The 18,842-nt window shown below is 37.5% G+C and overlaps 2 protein-coding genes across 4 annotated transcripts in view; one reads left to right on the top strand and one right to left on the bottom strand.

The window, feature by feature from the left end:
- Window positions 1-3,235, bottom strand: part of NME7 (NME/NM23 family member 7) — an 89,919-nt gene extending 86,684 nt beyond the window's left edge. For 2 of the 3 annotated variants that reach the window (XM_088140774.1, XM_007429124.3), the window contains exon 1: window positions 2,993-3,232. Coding sequence is in view for 2 of the 3 variants with exons in the window: in XM_007429124.3 (XP_007429186.1) it covers window positions 2,993-2,995 (3 nt within the window). In the remaining variant the exon portion in view is untranslated. Of the gene's footprint in view, window positions 1-2,992 lie in introns of all 3 variants that reach the window. The other variant, XM_088140775.1, reaches the window with a different exon arrangement.
- A 736-nt stretch (window positions 3,236-3,971) lies between these two features.
- BLZF1 (basic leucine zipper nuclear factor 1) lies at window positions 3,972-18,829 on the top strand. The gene is made up of 7 exons (XM_007429127.4): window positions 3,972-4,077; window positions 8,198-8,263; window positions 9,170-9,609; window positions 10,449-10,648; window positions 11,963-12,091; window positions 14,759-14,981; window positions 16,532-18,829. The coding sequence occupies exons 2-7, from the start codon at window positions 8,236-8,238 to the stop codon at window positions 16,712-16,714; spliced, it is 1,203 nt and encodes a 400-aa protein (XP_007429189.1). The 5' UTR covers window positions 3,972-4,077; window positions 8,198-8,235; the 3' UTR covers window positions 16,715-18,829.
- Window positions 18,830-18,842: the final 13 nt, after the last annotated feature.

Raw genomic sequence — 18,842 nt, 5'->3', positions numbered from 1 at the left:
ATAAATCTAAAGAATGAGATTGTGGGAAACCAGTTTCTTAGTTGGAAGCAACTGTCATGGGACTGACTTACACAGAGAAAGTACATATCCTCCCTTCCTGATAAGTCCACAGAGATACATGGAGGAAACACATAAGAACCTGCCCTGATTAGACCTCAGAAACTCACACATATACAGGCAACAAGAATGCACATAACCCGATAAGCCCCTGGGGAGGATTATATTTTCTACACAGAAGAAAATATAGAAGCTCCTATGATCACTGGTAGTACAGGAACTGGAAAGAATGCAAGCAGCTATCTCTGCCTGCTTTCCCAATCTTGTTTATTAAGTCCAAACTTATGAAATCAAGTATTGTTTGTTAAGAAGTTAGGAATATAAATTCACTTCCTAATCCTTTATTTGTTGCCCTCTTTGCATTTTTAGGTTCCCAAATCTTAATTTTTATTCATTCAGACTAGAACTTTTTATAAGTACAGCAACATTAGAGTACAATGTAGCATTACATGCATAGTTTTTTTGACATATATGTATGGAACAGTAAATTATCCCATCCATAAAGAGAGTTTACACTGGGCATAAAGCTGCAAAGAGGGATAATATGGTATCAGAAGCAGAACACTGCATGTTTAGGCATTCTGTCAGCTTCCGACTAGATTCAAAACCTGTATTAAAAGTTCAGGAATTCAGCATCTCTATAAACCTTTAGAGGACATATCTAGCATAAGATAAAATGTTTATGTTTTCCATACATTGTTGTTTCGCTTGCTTGTTTTACAAACAATCCATTATATAATTATAACCCAGATTCAATTACATTTCTTCACAGCAGCCTTATTGCAGCAGGTCATATCATTACTTACCTGCCATTACCTGCCTATACAAAGTTTTATATTTTTGTTTTCCCCCTCTTTGGGCTGAATCACACACCTTTTTTGAAATCTTTTCTTTTTAAACAATGTGAAAGGCTACTTTTCCCTACTGTTCTTTCCACAAATGTGTCGGGGATCAGCGTAGACACTGCGTTGTGATGCTCCATGAGCATTGCAAAATAACTAGTCCACAGTCTGTTTGTAGAAACCTGTACACAGATTTTTACTGCACAATCTATACAGAACTTACAATACACCAACCTACCAACCACAACTCCAACTACCAGCCACACCATAGCCCATGGTACACCTTACTATATACTGTGATTTGTATTGTGTCATATAGCCATACCCTTCAGGTGTGAGCTTTGAGCTCACATGAATCACACACCTTTTTTGAAATCTTTTCTTTTTGAACAATGTGAAAGGCTACTTTTCCCTACTGTTCTTTCCACAAATGTTGCAATGTTGGGAATTTCAGACAGAGCTATTACTGTGGTAAGAGAAATGTTTTAAAGATTTTAGGTAAAATGAGTGAATAAAATATATAGAAAAGAGGCTATGGGTGGCGAAAGGACATGAAAGGAAGGAGAAAAAAGTAAATTGTTATCACTGTTGGGCCAAGAAAGGATTCCAGGGGGAAAAAAGGAGCTTTTCACAAAGGATTAAATAAATTAACTGAGTAGAATTTTGGAGGTTTAAGTAATGACATACAAAGCAGCTGAGAGGAATTAAGTAAAAGATCATTAATAGCTGAGAGTAATGGGAAAAATAATGTATGATGCCTTATTTATGCATAGCAAATATAAACCCCACTGCCTTAAACAAAATTCTTCCATATGTAGTAATATGCATAAAATTGCAGTTTTAAACAGAGTCTTAAATAGCCAGATTCAAACTCCCATTATTCAGAAATAAATCAATAGTTTTATAGCTGTATGGTTTTACTTCCATAACATCTGTTTCACAGTTCAATTTCTGAGACAGACTGTATAGTGCCTTTGCTTCTATATCTGCATATAAAGAAATACTACAAACAAGTGCATGTACAGCAACTCTACTAAGTACATGAACAGTCCATGCAGCCTGAGTTCACTCACTGAGGTAAATCACTGTTTGTTCAAAACTCCAAAATTGGCTGTGTTTGCCTGACCCACACAAACTACATAATGGCTTAGCATACTGTGTGAACCAGGGCATAAATTCTGGCTAAATCCAGCCTGAAATTCTCACTGTCTTATTGCCTTTTCCATCTTGCCTTCCTCTTCCTGCATGTAGAGGACTTCATGTTTCTCCAAGTTAATAGGCATTCTCTCCCTAAATCTAAAGAAAACCTCAGCTTATTAGGATACTATGAAGAGAATCTGAAACAGTTTGGTAACTATAACAGTCATCCCAATGTGGGTTCTTTCACACATTTACCAATGAAACTCTGATCCTCCTTGATCACTGGGCATGCTAGCTGGAGATAACAGTGAAAAGGATGGAAAAGATGTCAAACTAAGAGTGAAAGAGTTAATTTGAAATACCATTTAATGATAAATAACACTGAATGGTTGTAGCCTACCACTTTCTCAGCCTAGCCTACCTCTCAAGATTACAGTGAAGATAAAATATGTAAAACTATATATGCCACATTTGGCTTCCTGGAAGAAAGGTGGGATATAGCTGCAGTCTCGTTATGGAAGCCACTGTACATTTCCCCTCATTTTTCCTTTATTATACAGGATAATCCTTTATTTCAGAAAGTTGTCCTTTAGATTTATTTAATTTAAATATTTATTTTCTTGCTTTTGCTCTTGAATTTTCTTCTGTAAAGCCAAGTTATAAACAATATTTTTTTACCCTTAGGAATCTCTTTCAGATTTGCCCCTTTTCCATATTTGTCCTTTATTTTTTCCAAGAAAATCTGGTCCCTGTAACATTAATAAAGCCCTAATAACCATCATCCCATTGAGCTACAGGATTGCTATTAGCTCAAGTTTCAACATTTCTTCAAACGGGGATGCTTCGGAAGGGTCGCTGCCTCCCCTAAGCGACTTTTCACGCCCTGCCATCACAGGAACCCCCTCCCCCGCGGCGATCTCCTTCCTCAGCGCGCACATCCTATCTCCGCTCACCATGGTCCAGCCGCCTCTGCCTTCCCGACCGCGATCGCCACCTCAGCCGTTACAGCTCCCTCAAAACCGGAGAAAGAAAACCCGACTAGCGACACGCTCTACACACAAGCCGCTTCTTAGCAACCGAGGCCACGCCTTCTCTTGCTCCACGGCTTAAAAGTCCAGTAAAAAGAGCGCCTTGGGTCTCTATTGGTTGGGAGCAGTGTCGCTCAGTCTCGTGGCGGTAGTAAAAGACCAGGGCTGTTCTATACGCTAGAAAAAGAGACCGGAACTCATGAAATTCCCGCGGGCCTGCGCAGGGCTGAATGTGGGAAAGGGCACGTCATTATTACATTGCTGTACAGGAACGTAGAGATAGGAATTTAAAAGTTACAACGTTCAATAACTTTTGAGTGAAAGTTTTGGGTTTTTTTACTTCCACCGCTACTGTAGCCGCAAATATTCTTCATTATCATGATCATATCTATATTATAGATTGTAAGGAGGCCTGTGGCTAACATACATTAATCCTGCAACATTTCCCAAAATAGAGATGAAAAAGAGTTTGGTGATAGTTCCGTTCAAAAATAGCCCAATAAAAAAATTACTAAGCAAAGATCGAACTATTTAAATTGCATCCTCCGTGCCCAAATCTTGTTACTTTGTAGTGACGAAACCTCATGCAGTTCTTCATGGGCCTGTGCGCAGCTTTTAGAAACTGAAATCTCTTTTTTCCCATTTGAAAGAAGGTCTGACAGAAAAAGTAGGAATGCCTCATTGTGTTGCAGCATTTACCTGAAGAGCGAGGGTCGCGCTGCTAGCCAAGTGGCAAATACGCTGTACAAATTGGAAATTAAGTAATCATATGATTATCTAGTCTAATGTAATTTTATGAACGTTGCCAGTGAGTTGAGGGTCTCCCAACGAAGGCGAACAAAAATTTGAAACTGAGGCCAGAAGTTGCTCAACCTGTGTGGATCTATTATTATACCTCTATAGACGGAAGGGAGTCGATCGGAAGTTATTCCTTCCCGAAGGGAGAAAGAACGAGCGATGAGAAGCGGCGGTGAGGGGTCCTCCGTGTGAAGGAGGAAACCCCACAGCTGGTAAGTTTTTCACTTTAAACGAATTTGTACAGCAATTCACTGATCCGTAAACCTAGGCGTCACTCAGTCGTCCAAACCACCATCGCCTTGTTTCCGGGTTAGCGTGTTGTGGGAATGAAGCCGTCCGGGGATTGCCTGAAGCGAGTAATTCAGCTGTATTTCTGTAAATAAATGTTACGGAGAAGCGGGTCGTGTTGACATCATACCAGGTCCCCCGACGCTGTGTAGCCAGCCGTGCCGGAGGCCCGTCAGCATTGAGTCGGTGTGAAATTGAAGAGCCCATTAAATTGAATCGGAGAACAGCCTTAGGAAGACAGGAGGCTTTCTGGGTAGTTAATGGATATTCATTTATTTGTGTGGTTTTTGAGTGTTGTGTGCAGCCGAATCCCCGCCCCCCCCCCGACTCGCGGCTGCTTACAGCAAAAACCATCCCATGAATGTGTATGGTTTTTAATTGTCCACGGTAGGATATAACCACATGGAGCAATTGTTCCACCACTGAAAATACAGAAGAGAGGGAAAATAATTATCGACGGCAACATCTCACTCCCCCCAAAAAACTGGAATTGCACCGTCGCAGTCAGCGTCTCCGAAGGGGCCGGTCTACCTTCTTGGGGGAACATCTTTCAGCCTTCGTGCTATAACCAGGAGCGGCGCTTCCAGGCCTCAGCCCCCTCTCCCCCGAAAATATAGGAGAGTGAAAATATAATTTTTAACAGAATTTTAACAGAATTTAATATAATTTTTCAACAGAAGAGAGTATTTGTAGTTTAGGGTTGAACTGTGGGACTCTTGGTGCTTTCTAAGCTTGGTTGTTTGCTTGCAGATGTTTCATTGCCCAACTAGGTAACATCATCAGTGTGAGCGAGTGTGGAGTTTGCTGCCTGTTTATATGTGGTAGCTTTAGGCAACTGGTAGGGCAAGCTAAAGATAGTCCTGGGCTTACATACATTCGTTCAGCAACCATTCAAAGTTATGGTGGTGCTGAAAAAATGGACTTACAACCAGTCCTCAAAGTTCCACCCGTCGTAGCATTCCTGATCATGAGGTGCTGATCATTATGACATCTCAGCAAGCCACATCACATGATTACCATTTGTGATTTTCCCTGCCCTCTTCCCACAAGCAAAGCCAATTGGGAAGCCAGCAGGGAAGGTCGCAAGTCAGTCCAGTAAGTCGCTCTACCCACTTTTTCTCCTGGGGAGCCTGCTACAGAGTATAAGATCCCAGGGATCTTGTACTCCCTAGCACCCCCACCTGCTCACACTCTGTAGCATGCACCTGCCTGCAGCACCCCCTGCCCTCCCACGGCCTCTGCCACCCCACCTGAGGCCTCCACGAAAAGGACAACTCCTAGGTTGGTACAATGAGCTATGGAAAATTGTAACTCTTTCCTACCCTTTAGGAGTTATCTGAATTTGTGTAGCCCAGATCTGGTAACCCTAATTTGGATTTGTGCAAACTGTAGTTTACAATCCAAAATGGTGGGGTTTACACAATATGCTAAACCCAAGCCAAACCACATTATAGTTAGCATGTTATTTGACAAATCAATGTGTGGAGTAAGCTCTTTCAGTAAGTCAGAAAAATAATGTTTTTGCCTCTTGATTTGTGTAGTATATACTGTATCCTTATTTCTGTCATCTTGGTGCACAGACTTGCTCCTGATGGTCTGGAATTTGTTAAGTTTTAGTGATGTTTTAAAATACAGATATGAGAATCACTTTCAAGAGTCGGCTTTCTAACAGTGAAGCCCTGTTGCGAAAACGAACCTTTAAAGTTGTTCTCAGCCCAAACTGTCACAGCTGACCAAAGAGATTTGCTGCCTGATGTCTCCACATCCAAACAGCATCTCTCTCCCAGTTTGTAAATAACTATTGGTTTTCTGTCTTGTCATGAATCCCCAAATCAGCTGCCTGTAGTAATCACTTCATTTTGCCTTATGCTTGGGATAGCTCTTAAATTGTATGAGTGATTATATTCCAGAGGGAAAAAGAAGTAGAATTCCATCCTAATTGTACCTTGGATATTCAGGGCATCCAAGTTCCATTGGAGTAGTTGCCTACATGAGAAAAGAACTGCATTCTTAGCCAGCTTCCTGTTTCAAAAACATAGGCATTTTTTTTTCAGCTTTTGCATCTCTAATGTCAGGCTAGGCCAGAACTGTTGCTTTGATGTGTAGAAAAATAACCCATGTAAGGCAAAAGTAACAGTATACATTGAGAACAGAAGCTTAACCAAATTTAAGCACGTATGGCTCACTTATATATCATGTGTCACCGAATAATGCAAACTCAGGCACAGAGTACATTTTTTAAATGGGAAACAATTGATGGAAGAACCAGAAATAATCTCAACATTTATAAACACGTTGATGCAAATCTCAGCTGGAGTGCAGTGGGAGGGAATTTGAAACTAAATAGTTTTGTATTACTGTTTTTATTGATTTTTTTTCCCGTGTTCTTTTTTAGTGTTTTCTTCTTATGTAATTGTGTGAATTTATTCTTGAAATGATAAATAATGGTGATATTAATATCATATTCAATGTTTTAGAGATTTCTAGTTGTTGTTTTTAATGATACAATGAACCTGGTTCTATTCAATTAATTAACTTCAAATTTCATGACAATTGTAAACTTCCTGTTTATTTATTGATATTTTATTCTTTTATTCACCAATATAAGAGAATATATGTAGCTCGGGGTTGAAGTGTGGAGTCCTTGGGGTTCTCTGAGTTTGCTTGTTTCTCTTTTTCTTCTTCTTTTTTAGTTATTCTTTTTTTAAAAAATGTTTTAATAAATTAAAGGGGGGGAAAATGACCTAAGTATAGTGTTTTCTCTTATCTATATGTTTTAATTTATTAAGGCTTTTTCAATTATACAATACAAACTACCTGTTGTCTTTAATGTTGCCGAATGATGTATAAATATAATTATTATTATTTCCCCATGTTTCCTTAACAATCTACTGAGGTACATAAAATCACCCTGCTGGCCTATAACTTATAGTTCATTCCATTTATTTTTTTAGATCTTACCTACTTGGTCTTTAATGCATTATTTTTTAGATCCAAACTCTTCATTTCATATGCAATCTAACACTAGAAATCATTAGCGTTCTCAGCCATCATCCATAAATGGGTTAAACGTCCAAGGGAACATCATATATCCTTGTCTTATTCTCTGCTCAACCATCAGTTGAACAATTTGCTAAACATTCCAATTATTTATTCCATTTATTGTCATGCATTTTTACTTCCATCATATATCACTCTTACTGCATTCAGTAACACATTTTCCACTTCACATTTGAGCAAAAGGTTTCACAATACAAGTCTAGTTATTTTACTGTACATTTTCTTAAAACCAAGAAATGTACAACAATAAATTTTCTCATAGTCATATAATACTGACTTGCTTTAGAGCAAATATCTGGTCTGTGTCCCCCCTCCAGCATAAACCATTTTCCACATTGTTTTCACAGTTGTTTAGTTGTCTTTTTTGTTGTTTTCAAGGTAATCATATAAATCTATTAGAAATATATATATACCTGAGTAATATTTGTATTAGATAAGCATATATAGAATTGAGATTGTTTATTATTATAACAATATATTAACACTTCTTTTCTCTTTGTTGCATTTTTTCACTTTTTTGTTAAATCACTTTTATGTATTTTTTTCTTCTTTTTGTAATCAATTTTTTTAATAAATTAAAAAAACACACAAACAGCCCAACAAAATAAATAAGTGTAGGGTACAGTTAAGAATTATTCCAATAAAATGAAATAGTTCCTCTTTTTGTCTTTCATAGTTTTATTGTATTAACTGTTTTTTATTACATTAAAATTACATTAAAAATAAGATTAGCTTAATTTTTCATATAAGGCACCATGAAAATATTTTTACAAATACTTTAAATAATGATCAACTATCCTAAATAGGATGTATTCAGTCACTTCCAATACATCAGGTTTTGGGCTTGAACCTTTTCTACTATTTTTGTGAGAAGCTCTATTATGGGGTTGAATTAGTACGTTGCCATGTGTTCTGTATAATGATTTTATATTCTATTTAAGGGAATTGGCAGCTATAATATTTATTTTTGTTTGTTTCTTTTAGGCTTTAGCATTTTTCTTGTATGCAATCCCATCAATAAAATGGCAACTCTAAAGAATACAGAAAACAGTAAGTATTCAGCCTTCTTAGAAATTAAATACTGAATTTGGAGATATATTCTGCAGATATTTACAAAGAAAAGGGTTTTAATACATGTTTTATTTTTAAAAATCTAGATAAGAGCTTTTGTGAAAGAACCTGAATGTTGGTTATTTAGCAAAATAGAAACTGGTACATGCTTTTTCATAGTACTAAACTTTTATTTATGAATATTTTAAATATAGTTACATTTAAATTAGTATTACATCTAAATCTGCAGTTAGCTTTCTTTATACAGGTAGTCCTCGGGTTACGACCACTCATTCTGCAACCATTCAAAGTTATGAGGGAGACTTAAGACCAGTCCTTGGAGTTCCAGCTGTTGGGGCATCCCCACAATCACATGATAGCAGTCCAGGCACTTGGTGCCAGTGTGTGATTATGACATTTTAGCGAGCTGCAGTCACGTGATTACAATTTCTGACATTCCCTGCTGTCTTCTCAAAAGCAAATTCAATGGAGCAGCCCCTATGGCACCCACTGGCCTGTTTGCCTGGGACTCCCACCTCTTCCCACTTAATGACCCATGCGGCCCTGGAGATTGCTGGGATTGCTGTCACTAAGCAATGCAATCTCATGATGTCACACTTTACAATTGCATCACTTAGGGATGGAAATTCCAGTCCCAATCACCATCGTAACCCAAGGACTACCTGTAGTTTGGATTCCTTAATTTGGCTAGGAGAGTTTCAAATGCAATCTGAGACTGATCCTTCCAAGGTTCTATAGTGGGTTTTTTTGACACAGTGCTGCCAAATATTCCCATGTTATGGGAAATGGCAAGCTTTGGATGTAATCTAATAATATTAGATTATATTAATAATGGGTTTTTTTAATTTAAAGATATTTTATGCTATTTTTTGTCTCAACTTGAAGCTTCAGCTGAATATACTGCCTCACCTATTCGTGGACCTGGTGATGGCATGGAAACAGAGCAACCTCCAAAATCTGTTGAAGTAATCCCCACCACAACGAGCCATGCCCATCGAAGCCCACACAAGAAACTTCTTCCGTCACTGAGTCCTGGAGTTCTTCAGCTGGGGAAAGTATATGGTGACAAGGCTGTGGAAATTGAAGCTGTACGAATAGTGGTGCCTAAAGCTGCTATAAACCACGTGATACCTGTTAAAAATGCTAAAGCATCCAAATCTGCAGGTCACCAAAAAGAAACCCTCAGTCTGTCAGATGGAATATCATCAGATACTAAGAAAGAACTGCTGGAGCTAAGAAGTGAAATCGGGAAACTTAAGAATTCAGAAAAGAGATTGTTACAGGATAAGGAAGGCCTTTCCAATCAACTCCATGTACAAACAGAGGTAAGAAAACAGACTTGGCTGAATTACTTTTAAAGGCTACTTTGTACCATGCGTTTGGAAGAAATAACTGCAATGTATGCAAATAATAATTATTCAGAGATAACAATGCAGCTTCAACCCCATTTAATAGTTTATGCTCAGTTTGTTTTTTTCTGGTTTTGGTTCATTTTTACTCAAAAATTAAATTGTACTTAATGACATTATTTCATAGTAAGGCTATTTAGGATTGTATTCTACATTACTGGATTACTCTAAGCGATAAAATAAAAGTATTCAATATAAAGTGAAGTAAACAGAGAAATAGACCCTCTACCTGAAAATGCATAGACTGTGTGTAGCTACTGCATTTGAATATGCCATTATTCCATAAGACTGTGAGCCCTCAATCCCCTAGAGAAAGCCAACTTGCATCAGAGTAAAATTATAATTTGGATTTTGATACCATTTTGGAGGAGCTTCTTGGAGTTCTTGAAAGCTACTGTGGGATAGAACTGTTCTCAGATTATGAAAGCTAAGAACATGAAAACTATTATTTTCAGCCTGTTAAAGCTGCATTCTATGAAATCCTGTCTTTTTTTCCCCTTCTTTTTATTAAGACATAAGTAAATCTGTTGTTTATGCAGCCAGTCTACAGGAACACAAACATTAACAGCTTCTTTGGAGTCTGTTCATCATATTTTGAAATGCACAGCAGTCAACTTTTAATATATGCTGTAATTAATTACTGCATCTATCTACCGAGACAGAACAAGGCCAGCATGCATCTTTCTTTATACCCAGTACTTTAACAACAGTAGGTTAATCAACTCAATGCATATTGAAATCATTTCTTATCTTAGGTCAATCGGGAGTTGAAAAAGTTACTTGTTGCTTCTGTTGGAGATGACCTGCAATATCATTTTGAGCGTATGGCGCGTGAAAAAAATCAACTGATTCTTGAAAATGAAACCCTTGGGCGGAATGTGTCTCAGCTGTCTGAGCAGTTAGAACGGATGTCTATACAATGTGATGTTTGGCGGAGCAAATTCCTAGCCAGCAGGTACTGTTAATAATGCTGCTTTTTAAAGGTCATCTTGATAAGTAAATGTACATCTACTAAGCAACCATAAGCACAGAAATACCTTTTCTCCATCAGAGTTGTTGATTCAGGATACCAGGATTTAAAGTTTAACAGACATGCTTGCTCTAGATGGGGTCATGCTTCCCCTTAAAAATCAGGTTTCCAGCTTGGGAATGCTTCTGAATCCAGCTTTGACAAAAGGTGCACATCAGTAGCAGGGAAAACTTTTATCAGCCTTGGTTGATAAACCAGTTGTGCCTATTCCTGGAGGAGAGAGACCTGACATTGGTAACATCTGGGTAGATAACCTTGAGGCTGGATTACTACATTGCTGTTTGTGGAGTGCTTCTTGAAGACAATGACAGTTGGCCCAGAATGAAGCAGCATGATTGGTCCTTCCAGGAGGTGTCACAACACACCTTTGTTTAAGTAGTAGTGCAAACCTGAGTAGTTTTCTGACCCTCACTCTGAGATACAAAACTGAGTAGTTTTCTGACCCTCACTCTGGATCCAAATTACTCTTACATGCTCATATTCTAACGTTTTAATGGGGCACCTCTGTAGCTTACTCCAGTATGCTTTTCAGCAGCTAATTCATGGTTAGTGTAAACTGAAACACTGTACCTGAGGCTTCAAATGTTTCATTTCCTCAAGCCTTTTACAGTTTGCAATAATTTTTTAGAGATTTTAATCAAGATTTAATAATTTTGATATTTATGAATATTTGTATGCCATCTAGAGAATACCAAATGAAGATTTGGTAGTATATCTCTTTAAAAAAAACCTTTATAAGTAATCTACTTACCAGTTTAGAAGTTTGCCCAGCAAATATCCATTTACTTCATTGATATTTTACACATTGCTAAATTACTGCAAAAGAAAGGGCAGTTGGTTTTAGTACAAGTTGTGAATTGGGAAAGCTACTATGATGTAACTGATACCTTGTCTGAACTGGTTTAAAGTAATGATTCAAATCTCAGTTTAGCAAACAAGCTAACTGCATGGTATTGGAATGCCATCCTTCAGAGTAATATATCTTACAGGATTATTTCAGTCATAATATTACAATAGCTACTCCTTCTGGAGAAAAAGTACAAAAACCTTGTACTTCATATCAAATGTGTTTGGTCAAGATGTATTATCCCTTTTAATCCAAATTATTTATATGTCAGTTCAGATTGCAGCATGAAAATGCAACCATTGAATTAACTGCTGTTGTATAGTAGGAGCCACAATATTAAGTAGATGAATCTGCTTTATCTGACAAGGACATATCTGAAATTTCTTCTGCAGAGTCATGTCTGATGAGTTGACTAACTCCAGAGCAGTTCTCCAGCGTCAGGCCAGAGATGCACAAAGCGCAATTCAGGATCTCTTAAGTGAACGTGATCAGTTTCGCCAAGAAATGATTGCTGCACAAAAGTATGAATATATGTGTTGTTTTCAATCTCTGAAAGCCATTGCTTCAAATCCCACTTTAGCCATTTTACTTAGCACCTCTGAATCATTGATATTTAGAAATAACAGCAGACTCTTATACCTGTATGTTTATTGTTGCATAAGTCTTAATCAATTATAGCCTGCTTTATTTACAGATTTACTTCTAATTCACAATGTAATCAGAGTTCTCTGGGCAAAATATGGGCAAATATTACCAGGGTCAAAATACTTTTTGAACAGTGAAAACAATAACATGCAATTAGGAAATAATTGCATCAAAATGATCAAATATATGAAGAGCTGTTCTCCATTGACAGCTCTTATATATACACATGTGTACATATTGTATGTACAGGTGAAACTCGAAAAATTAGAATATTGTGCAAATGTTCATTTATGTCAGTAAGGCAACTCAAAAGGTGAAACCAATATATGAGATAGACGCATTACATGCAAAGCGAGATACGTCAAGCCTTACTTTGGTATAATTGTGATGATTATGGCGTACAGCTTATGAAAACCCCAAATTCACAATCTCAGAAAATTAGAATAGTGTGAAAAGGTTCAATATTCTAGGCTCAAAGTGTCCCACTCTAATCAGCTAATGAATCCATAACACCTGCAAAAGGTTCCTGAGCCTTTAAATGGTCTCTCAGGCTGGTTCAGTAGGAATCACAATCATGGGAAAGACTGCTGACCTGACAATTGTGGAGAAAACCATCATTGACACCCTTCATAAGAAGGGAAAGCCCCAAAAGGTAATTGCAAAAGAAGTTGGATGTTCCCAAAGTGCTGTATCAAAGCACATCAATAGAAGGTTATGTGGAAGGGAAAAGTGTGGTAGAAAAAGGTGCACAAGCAGCAGGGATGACCGCAGCCTGGAGAGGATTGTCAGGAAAAGGCCATTCAAAAGTGTTGGGGACTTTCACAAGGAGTGGACTGAGGCTGGAGTTAGTGCATCAAGATCCACCACACACAGACAGATCCTGGACATGGGCTTCAAATGTCGTATTCCTCTTGTCAAGCCGCTCCTGAACAACAAACGTCAGAAGCGTCTTATCTGGGCTACAGAAAAAAAGAACTGGTCTGTTGCCCAGTGGTCCAAAGTCCTCTTTTCTGATGAGAGAAACTTTTGCATCTCATTTGGGAACCAAGGACCCAGAGTCTGGAGGAAAAATGGAGAGGCACACAATGCACGATGCTTGAAGTCCAGTATGAAGTTTCCACAGTCTGTGTTGATTTGGGGAGCCATGTCATCTGCTGGTGTTGGTCCACTGTGCTTCATTAAGTCCAGGGTCAATGCAGCCATCTACCAGGAGATTTTGGAGCACTTCATGCTTCCTTCCGCAGACGAGCTTTATGGGGATGCTGACTTCATTTTCCAGCAGGATTTTGCACCTGCCCACTCTGCCAAAAGTACCAAAACCTGGTTCAATGACCATGGGATTACTGTGCTTGATTGGCCAGCAAACTCGCCTGACGTGAACCCCATAGAGAATCTATGGGGCATTGCCAAGAGAAAGATGAGGGACATGAGACCGAACAATGCAGCGGAGCTGAAGGCCGCTATTGAAGCATCCTGGTCTTCCATAACACCTCAGCAGTGCCACAGGCTGATAGCATCCATGCCACACCGCATTGCGGCAGTCATTGCTGCAAAAGGGGCCCAAACCAAGTACTGAGTACATATGCATGCTTATACTTTGCAGAGGTCCTATATTGTTCTATTTCCAATCCTTGTGTTATTGATGTCATGTAATATTCTAATTTTCTGAGATTGTGAATTTGGGGTTTTCATAAGCTGTACACCATAATCATCACAATTATACCAAAGTAAGGCTTGACATATCTTGCTTTGCATGTAATGCGTCTATCTCATATATTGGTTTCACCTTTTGAGTTGCCTTACTGACATAAATGAACATTTGCACGATATTCTAATTTTTCAAGTTTCACCTATATGTATGCATTATATAGAGAGAATGAGAGATGAATACAGAAAAAAATTGAAAACAATGAGCGTTGCCCTAAAATGACAAAACTCATTCTCTGTGGCAATTGATTGACAGAGTCTACCATACCTAGTTATTAGGTGCTTGCCTAGCAAGCTTAAGTTTTTGTTCTATGGTCTGCTTATCTTACATTTTGTTGTCAGAATTATCCATAAGTAAGAAACTTTATTCTATGTGGATGACAGGAATTGGTAATAGGTAATAGGTCTGTCCATATTCCCTGGGTGAAATTTCTATCCCACATGGCTGATGTGAACTGAAGGGCTACCTATGCAAAGGGAAATCAACATCTTTTTTTCCCCAATTATTTTTACCTCTTTTGGAATAATCTACAGTTGGTCTGAGTTTTTTCTGCCCTTCCTATTGTGGTCTCCCCTGTTACACAAGTACCATAAAGGTTTGATAATTCATCTTCACACTATTTTTTCTATCGAAAATCTTAACCAGAAGCTACATAGACTATCTCCTTGCATCACCAGCAAAACTGTAAATAGCAATTTTTGTTCTTGAATAATTTAACACCCCTTTCTTTTTATCCTTCCTTCTTCTTGACTGTTCATCCTGTTATTTATGTAGCCACCAAATCTTCTCATGGTCTATAATATTTGTAATTGAAACTGATTTATTTCCAATGCAGATTATTAGAGGAGCTCCTGGTTTCTCTACAGTGGGGAAGGCAGCAGACATACTATCCTAGTGCGCATCCTCATAGTACGGCAGAATTAGCTGCTGTAAATCATAAACTTGCTAGAGCAGTAACTTCACATCTACTTGGAAACTCCAATAGCGCTAACAGTCCAAAAAATGGCTCTTCATCCACAGAACGCTGCAACACCCCTGCTGAGAAAATGGCTGAAATGGTAAAAATATTTTATACAGTAGCGTGACTTTCTGTTGGGCATTAAGTTTACTTTCTAGAAACATGAAGCAGTTTATTTTTATTGTATTATAACAAATGTTATGATTTAATGAGCCTTGAACTCTGGCCTATTAGCATTCTCATACTTTGAATATAAAAATGTATTTCTCAACTTATTAGGACCATCTGTTTACTGAATAATGGACAATGGTCCCTGTACAGCCAGTTAAGCTAAAGGAGGTGCATCTGAGCCTGAGCCTGGGAGTGGGCAGGTTAAAATTGTTGGTTTTTTATCTGTCTCCCACAGATGTAATCATATTTATTTATGCACCTTAACTTTTGTTGTAAAATACTGTATATGTTTTTGTTTACACCAAGCTTGCTTTATTACATGTAGAGTCCCTGTTGAACTCAATGTAGTTTTCAGTCAATGGATAGATTCTACTCTCTATTTGTTAAGTACTTTTCAGAATATATTCTACTATATTGCATGGCAATATAAATATGTTTTCTACTATTTGTTTGCAAGACAAGATACAAATCCAGAGGTGATTAGAGTAAGTTGGCAGTTGATCCCTGGAGCTACACCTCTTTTGTGGCCCACTTCTTTCTATTGCTGATAGAAAGACCTGAGGAAGTTTTTCCTTGAACATAGTCTGAACCATGGCCTAGATTGGAGGCTAATAGAAAATCTGAGCTGGAATTTATTGTTCAACGTGTGCTGGGCAGACAAGATTAGATTCCTGCTTGTTCTCCAGATTACAGTAGTAAAAGGAACACAATTATGCCTTTTGTGTCAGATCCAATCATTTCCAACTAATGGTATCTGAATTATAATAATCTTTGCATTTCCCATATTATTGTTCAGTTAATACAGAAGAGTGTGTGCAAAGTTCAATTGGTGTAAATTGTGGCAGCTAGGTGATGATATGTGAAACTAGAATAATATGCTAATTGCTTTCTGGTCACAATTCAAAGAGCTGGTTTTAATTTTTAAGATAATAAACAGCTTTAAGAAGCAAACTCTTTATCCTGTACAGAATAAAATAATCTTGTAGAGATGCCACTGTGATTCTAAAAAGTCATTTGGAAATACAGGTAGTCCCCAGTTTAAGAACAAGTTCCATTCCCAAGGTCTGTCCTTAGATCAAATTTGTATGTAAGCTGGAACAATATTATTGTATAATACTGTATAAGTAATATTGTGTAATGAACTTGAACCATTGTGTATTTAACTCGAATCACTATGTATTTAACTCAAATTTTGCTTCAGTAGGCTCCATTCTTAACTATGGGTCATCTGTAACTTGGGGACTACTGCAAGAGACCTTTCTCTTGCATGGGAATTGAACTTGGCCACCTTAACTTTAGAAAATGAACTACCCCTTTATCCAGATATTTCAGATTGTTTTAAATATGTTTTAAATATTTTTACTAATGGAAACCACTGTGGTTTTCTTTTGGATGGAAAGGCACAGCATGGATTGATTGATTGCTTGCTTGATTGAAAGACACTGTTCCAAAACATTCATTGCTATTATTGTTTTCCAGGTATTAAGAATGCTGGATTCTGGTACATGTACAGAGGTATCAGAACTTCCTTTTTCCGAGGCTTCAACAGCATCTTTTCTTTCCCCAAAGAAAAATATTGGACGGTTTCACCCCTACACTAGATATGAGAACATAACTTTCAACTGTTGTGATCACTGCCAGGGAGAATTACTTGTTCTTTAAAAAAAATTCTGTTTAATAGCAATGGCTTTTGATTCTGAAAAAGCATACAATCTCTGTGTGCATTTATTTTCTGTACTTTTATCCAGTGAGGATTGGATGTTTGTGCTAGAAATATATTTTTCGTAAAGCTTTCAGGGCTTTAATATTCTGCTCTCAAATTCTTCTTTGTGGCAAATTGGATTTCTAATGCAATGTAAATTGTTCTTCAAGGCCAATTAAGAATGTATTAGAACAATATGTTCCATACTGTACACAGATCTTTGATAGAATTTGCATACCAATTTTTCTTCTTTAAGGAAAAACCTGGGAGTATTACAAGTGTCCCATGAATGTCAAAATATTCACTTCCCTGAAAATATGCAGATGCTGATTTCTATTATGTGAACTATTTTATTTTAGAATTATGGTGGGGGTAGTGCACAAGTATTTTCTACAGTTTATTTCCAGTGTTATAGTAGCTGTTACATGGGCAGGTGAAAATGCATACTTTAAGGAAAACTCAAAATGTTTATTTAGGTGGAAACTGTGCTTAAAGATCTCAAGTGCTGGAGTTGACTTGCTGAAATTAAATGAATTCTAAAGTGCAATAGGTATTTATATACAAGTCACACAAAATTTATGTCAAAGAGTAGCAACAGCATTTATGTGCAAACTACTGGAGAGGTGCTTCTCAGTTCACCTTTTCTACAGAAAGGGCTTTTAACAAACTTGAAATGAGTATTCCTGAGGGATTTTGTGACAAGCTTTTAGTGGTGCTATTAAATGTGGTTGGACCACTCTTCTACTTTTATCTCTTTTCTCTCATTTTTAAATTTGGTAATAGTAAGAAGATGCTGTCATCAATTTTTTTTAAAAAAAGCTTTGTTTGTAAATCTGTCTTGAGGATGGAGTGGGTTGGGGCTATAATTTACAATTTCTCAATAAGACAGCAAATAACCTATTTTTTTACAAAAGGACTTCCAAATAATGCTGTGACACAGTATCTATGAAAACCTTAAGCCTATTTTTGTTTCAGCCAGTATCTAGAAGAATGTTGTTGTATATGATTATTCTATTCTGTTCTTGAAAAACAAGTCCTGCAACACCTGTCTGACTCATTAACCCAACCATGTTATATAAACCTCTTACCACACACACACACATGAATGAAAGAATAGTACAAAAATAGGTTCTCTGTTATACAGTGGTACCTCTAGTTACGAACGCTCCTCCTTACAAATTTTTCAAGATACGACCAGCTCCGGCCCCAGAAATTTACCTCTACTTGCGAACTCCGCCTCTACTTACGAACTGGATCCGTGGCCATTTTCCCTGCTGCCACATGGTCGCAGCTTCCTGTGGGCGAGATCACGGTAGCAAGGAGACATTCGGTGAGGCTTGTGGTGTGTTTTGTGGCGTTTGGAAGGTTTTTGTGCCGTTTGGAAGCTTTTTGAGGTTTAAAAATAAAATGCATATGTTTCAGAACTGTTTAGCCGTATTTACATTGAACCTTATGGGGAAATTTGCCTTGTGGTGTGACCAAATTTGGAGGGCAGAACGGATTAACCGTATTTACATTGAACCTTATGGGAAACTTTACCTCGACTTGAGACCAACTTGAGTTGCAACCAGAGTCACGGAACGGATTAAGTTCGTAACTAGAGGTACCACTGTATATCTATAACTATATATGTTGGTGTATGTGAGAGAGAGTGAGTGAAAGGAAACAATATAAAAATAGGTGCTATCTTACATATATCTGAATGAGAGAGAGAACAGCATAAAAAATATATGCTATATGATAGCAATGTCCCATTTCAACTTCTTCCCCAAATTTATATTGGGGAAGAAGTTGAAACAACAGATTTATTTTCTAACACTTTTATTTTACAATGTGGATATGCTGATAAATTTCAAAGCAGTGCAAATATTGTGATTTCTGCTTCAAAATAAGTAGAAAGTGCTTCTGAAAAATGGAGGCTATTTGAATGTCATTGGTAACTACTGCTGAATGTGTGATAAGCCCATTCTTCCCCATAAAACAGAAAAATAGAAGTTTCATTAAATAAAACTTTAAAATAGCTTAGCTGCCTGAGTGAACAGTAAACATTGGTACATACATAAATAAAGTGCTCTATTGTTTTGGCAT

The sequence above is a fragment of the Python bivittatus genome, unplaced genomic scaffold (assembly GCF_059951505.1).
Source record: "Python bivittatus isolate LINGU-HERP-01145 unplaced genomic scaffold, Pbiv_v1 ctg000340_np1212, whole genome shotgun sequence".
Lineage (NCBI taxonomy): Eukaryota > Metazoa > Chordata > Lepidosauria > Squamata > Pythonidae > Python > Python bivittatus.
This window is presented reverse-complemented; position numbering and strand designations above follow the sequence as displayed.

What these genes read in the sequence shown, in the direction of transcription:
- BLZF1 (XM_007429127.4), top strand. Translation starts at nt 8,236, where the DNA reads ATGGCAACTCTAAAGAATACAGAAAACA. An exon ending in AGCAAATTCCTAGCCAGCAG is followed by an intron (nt 10,649 to 11,962) that starts GTACTGTTAATA and finishes TTTCTTCTGCAG; the next exon opens with AGTCATGTCTGATGAGTTGA. An exon ending in GAAATGATTGCTGCACAAAA is followed by an intron (nt 12,092 to 14,758) that starts GTATGAATATAT and finishes TTTCCAATGCAG; the next exon opens with ATTATTAGAGGAGCTCCTGG.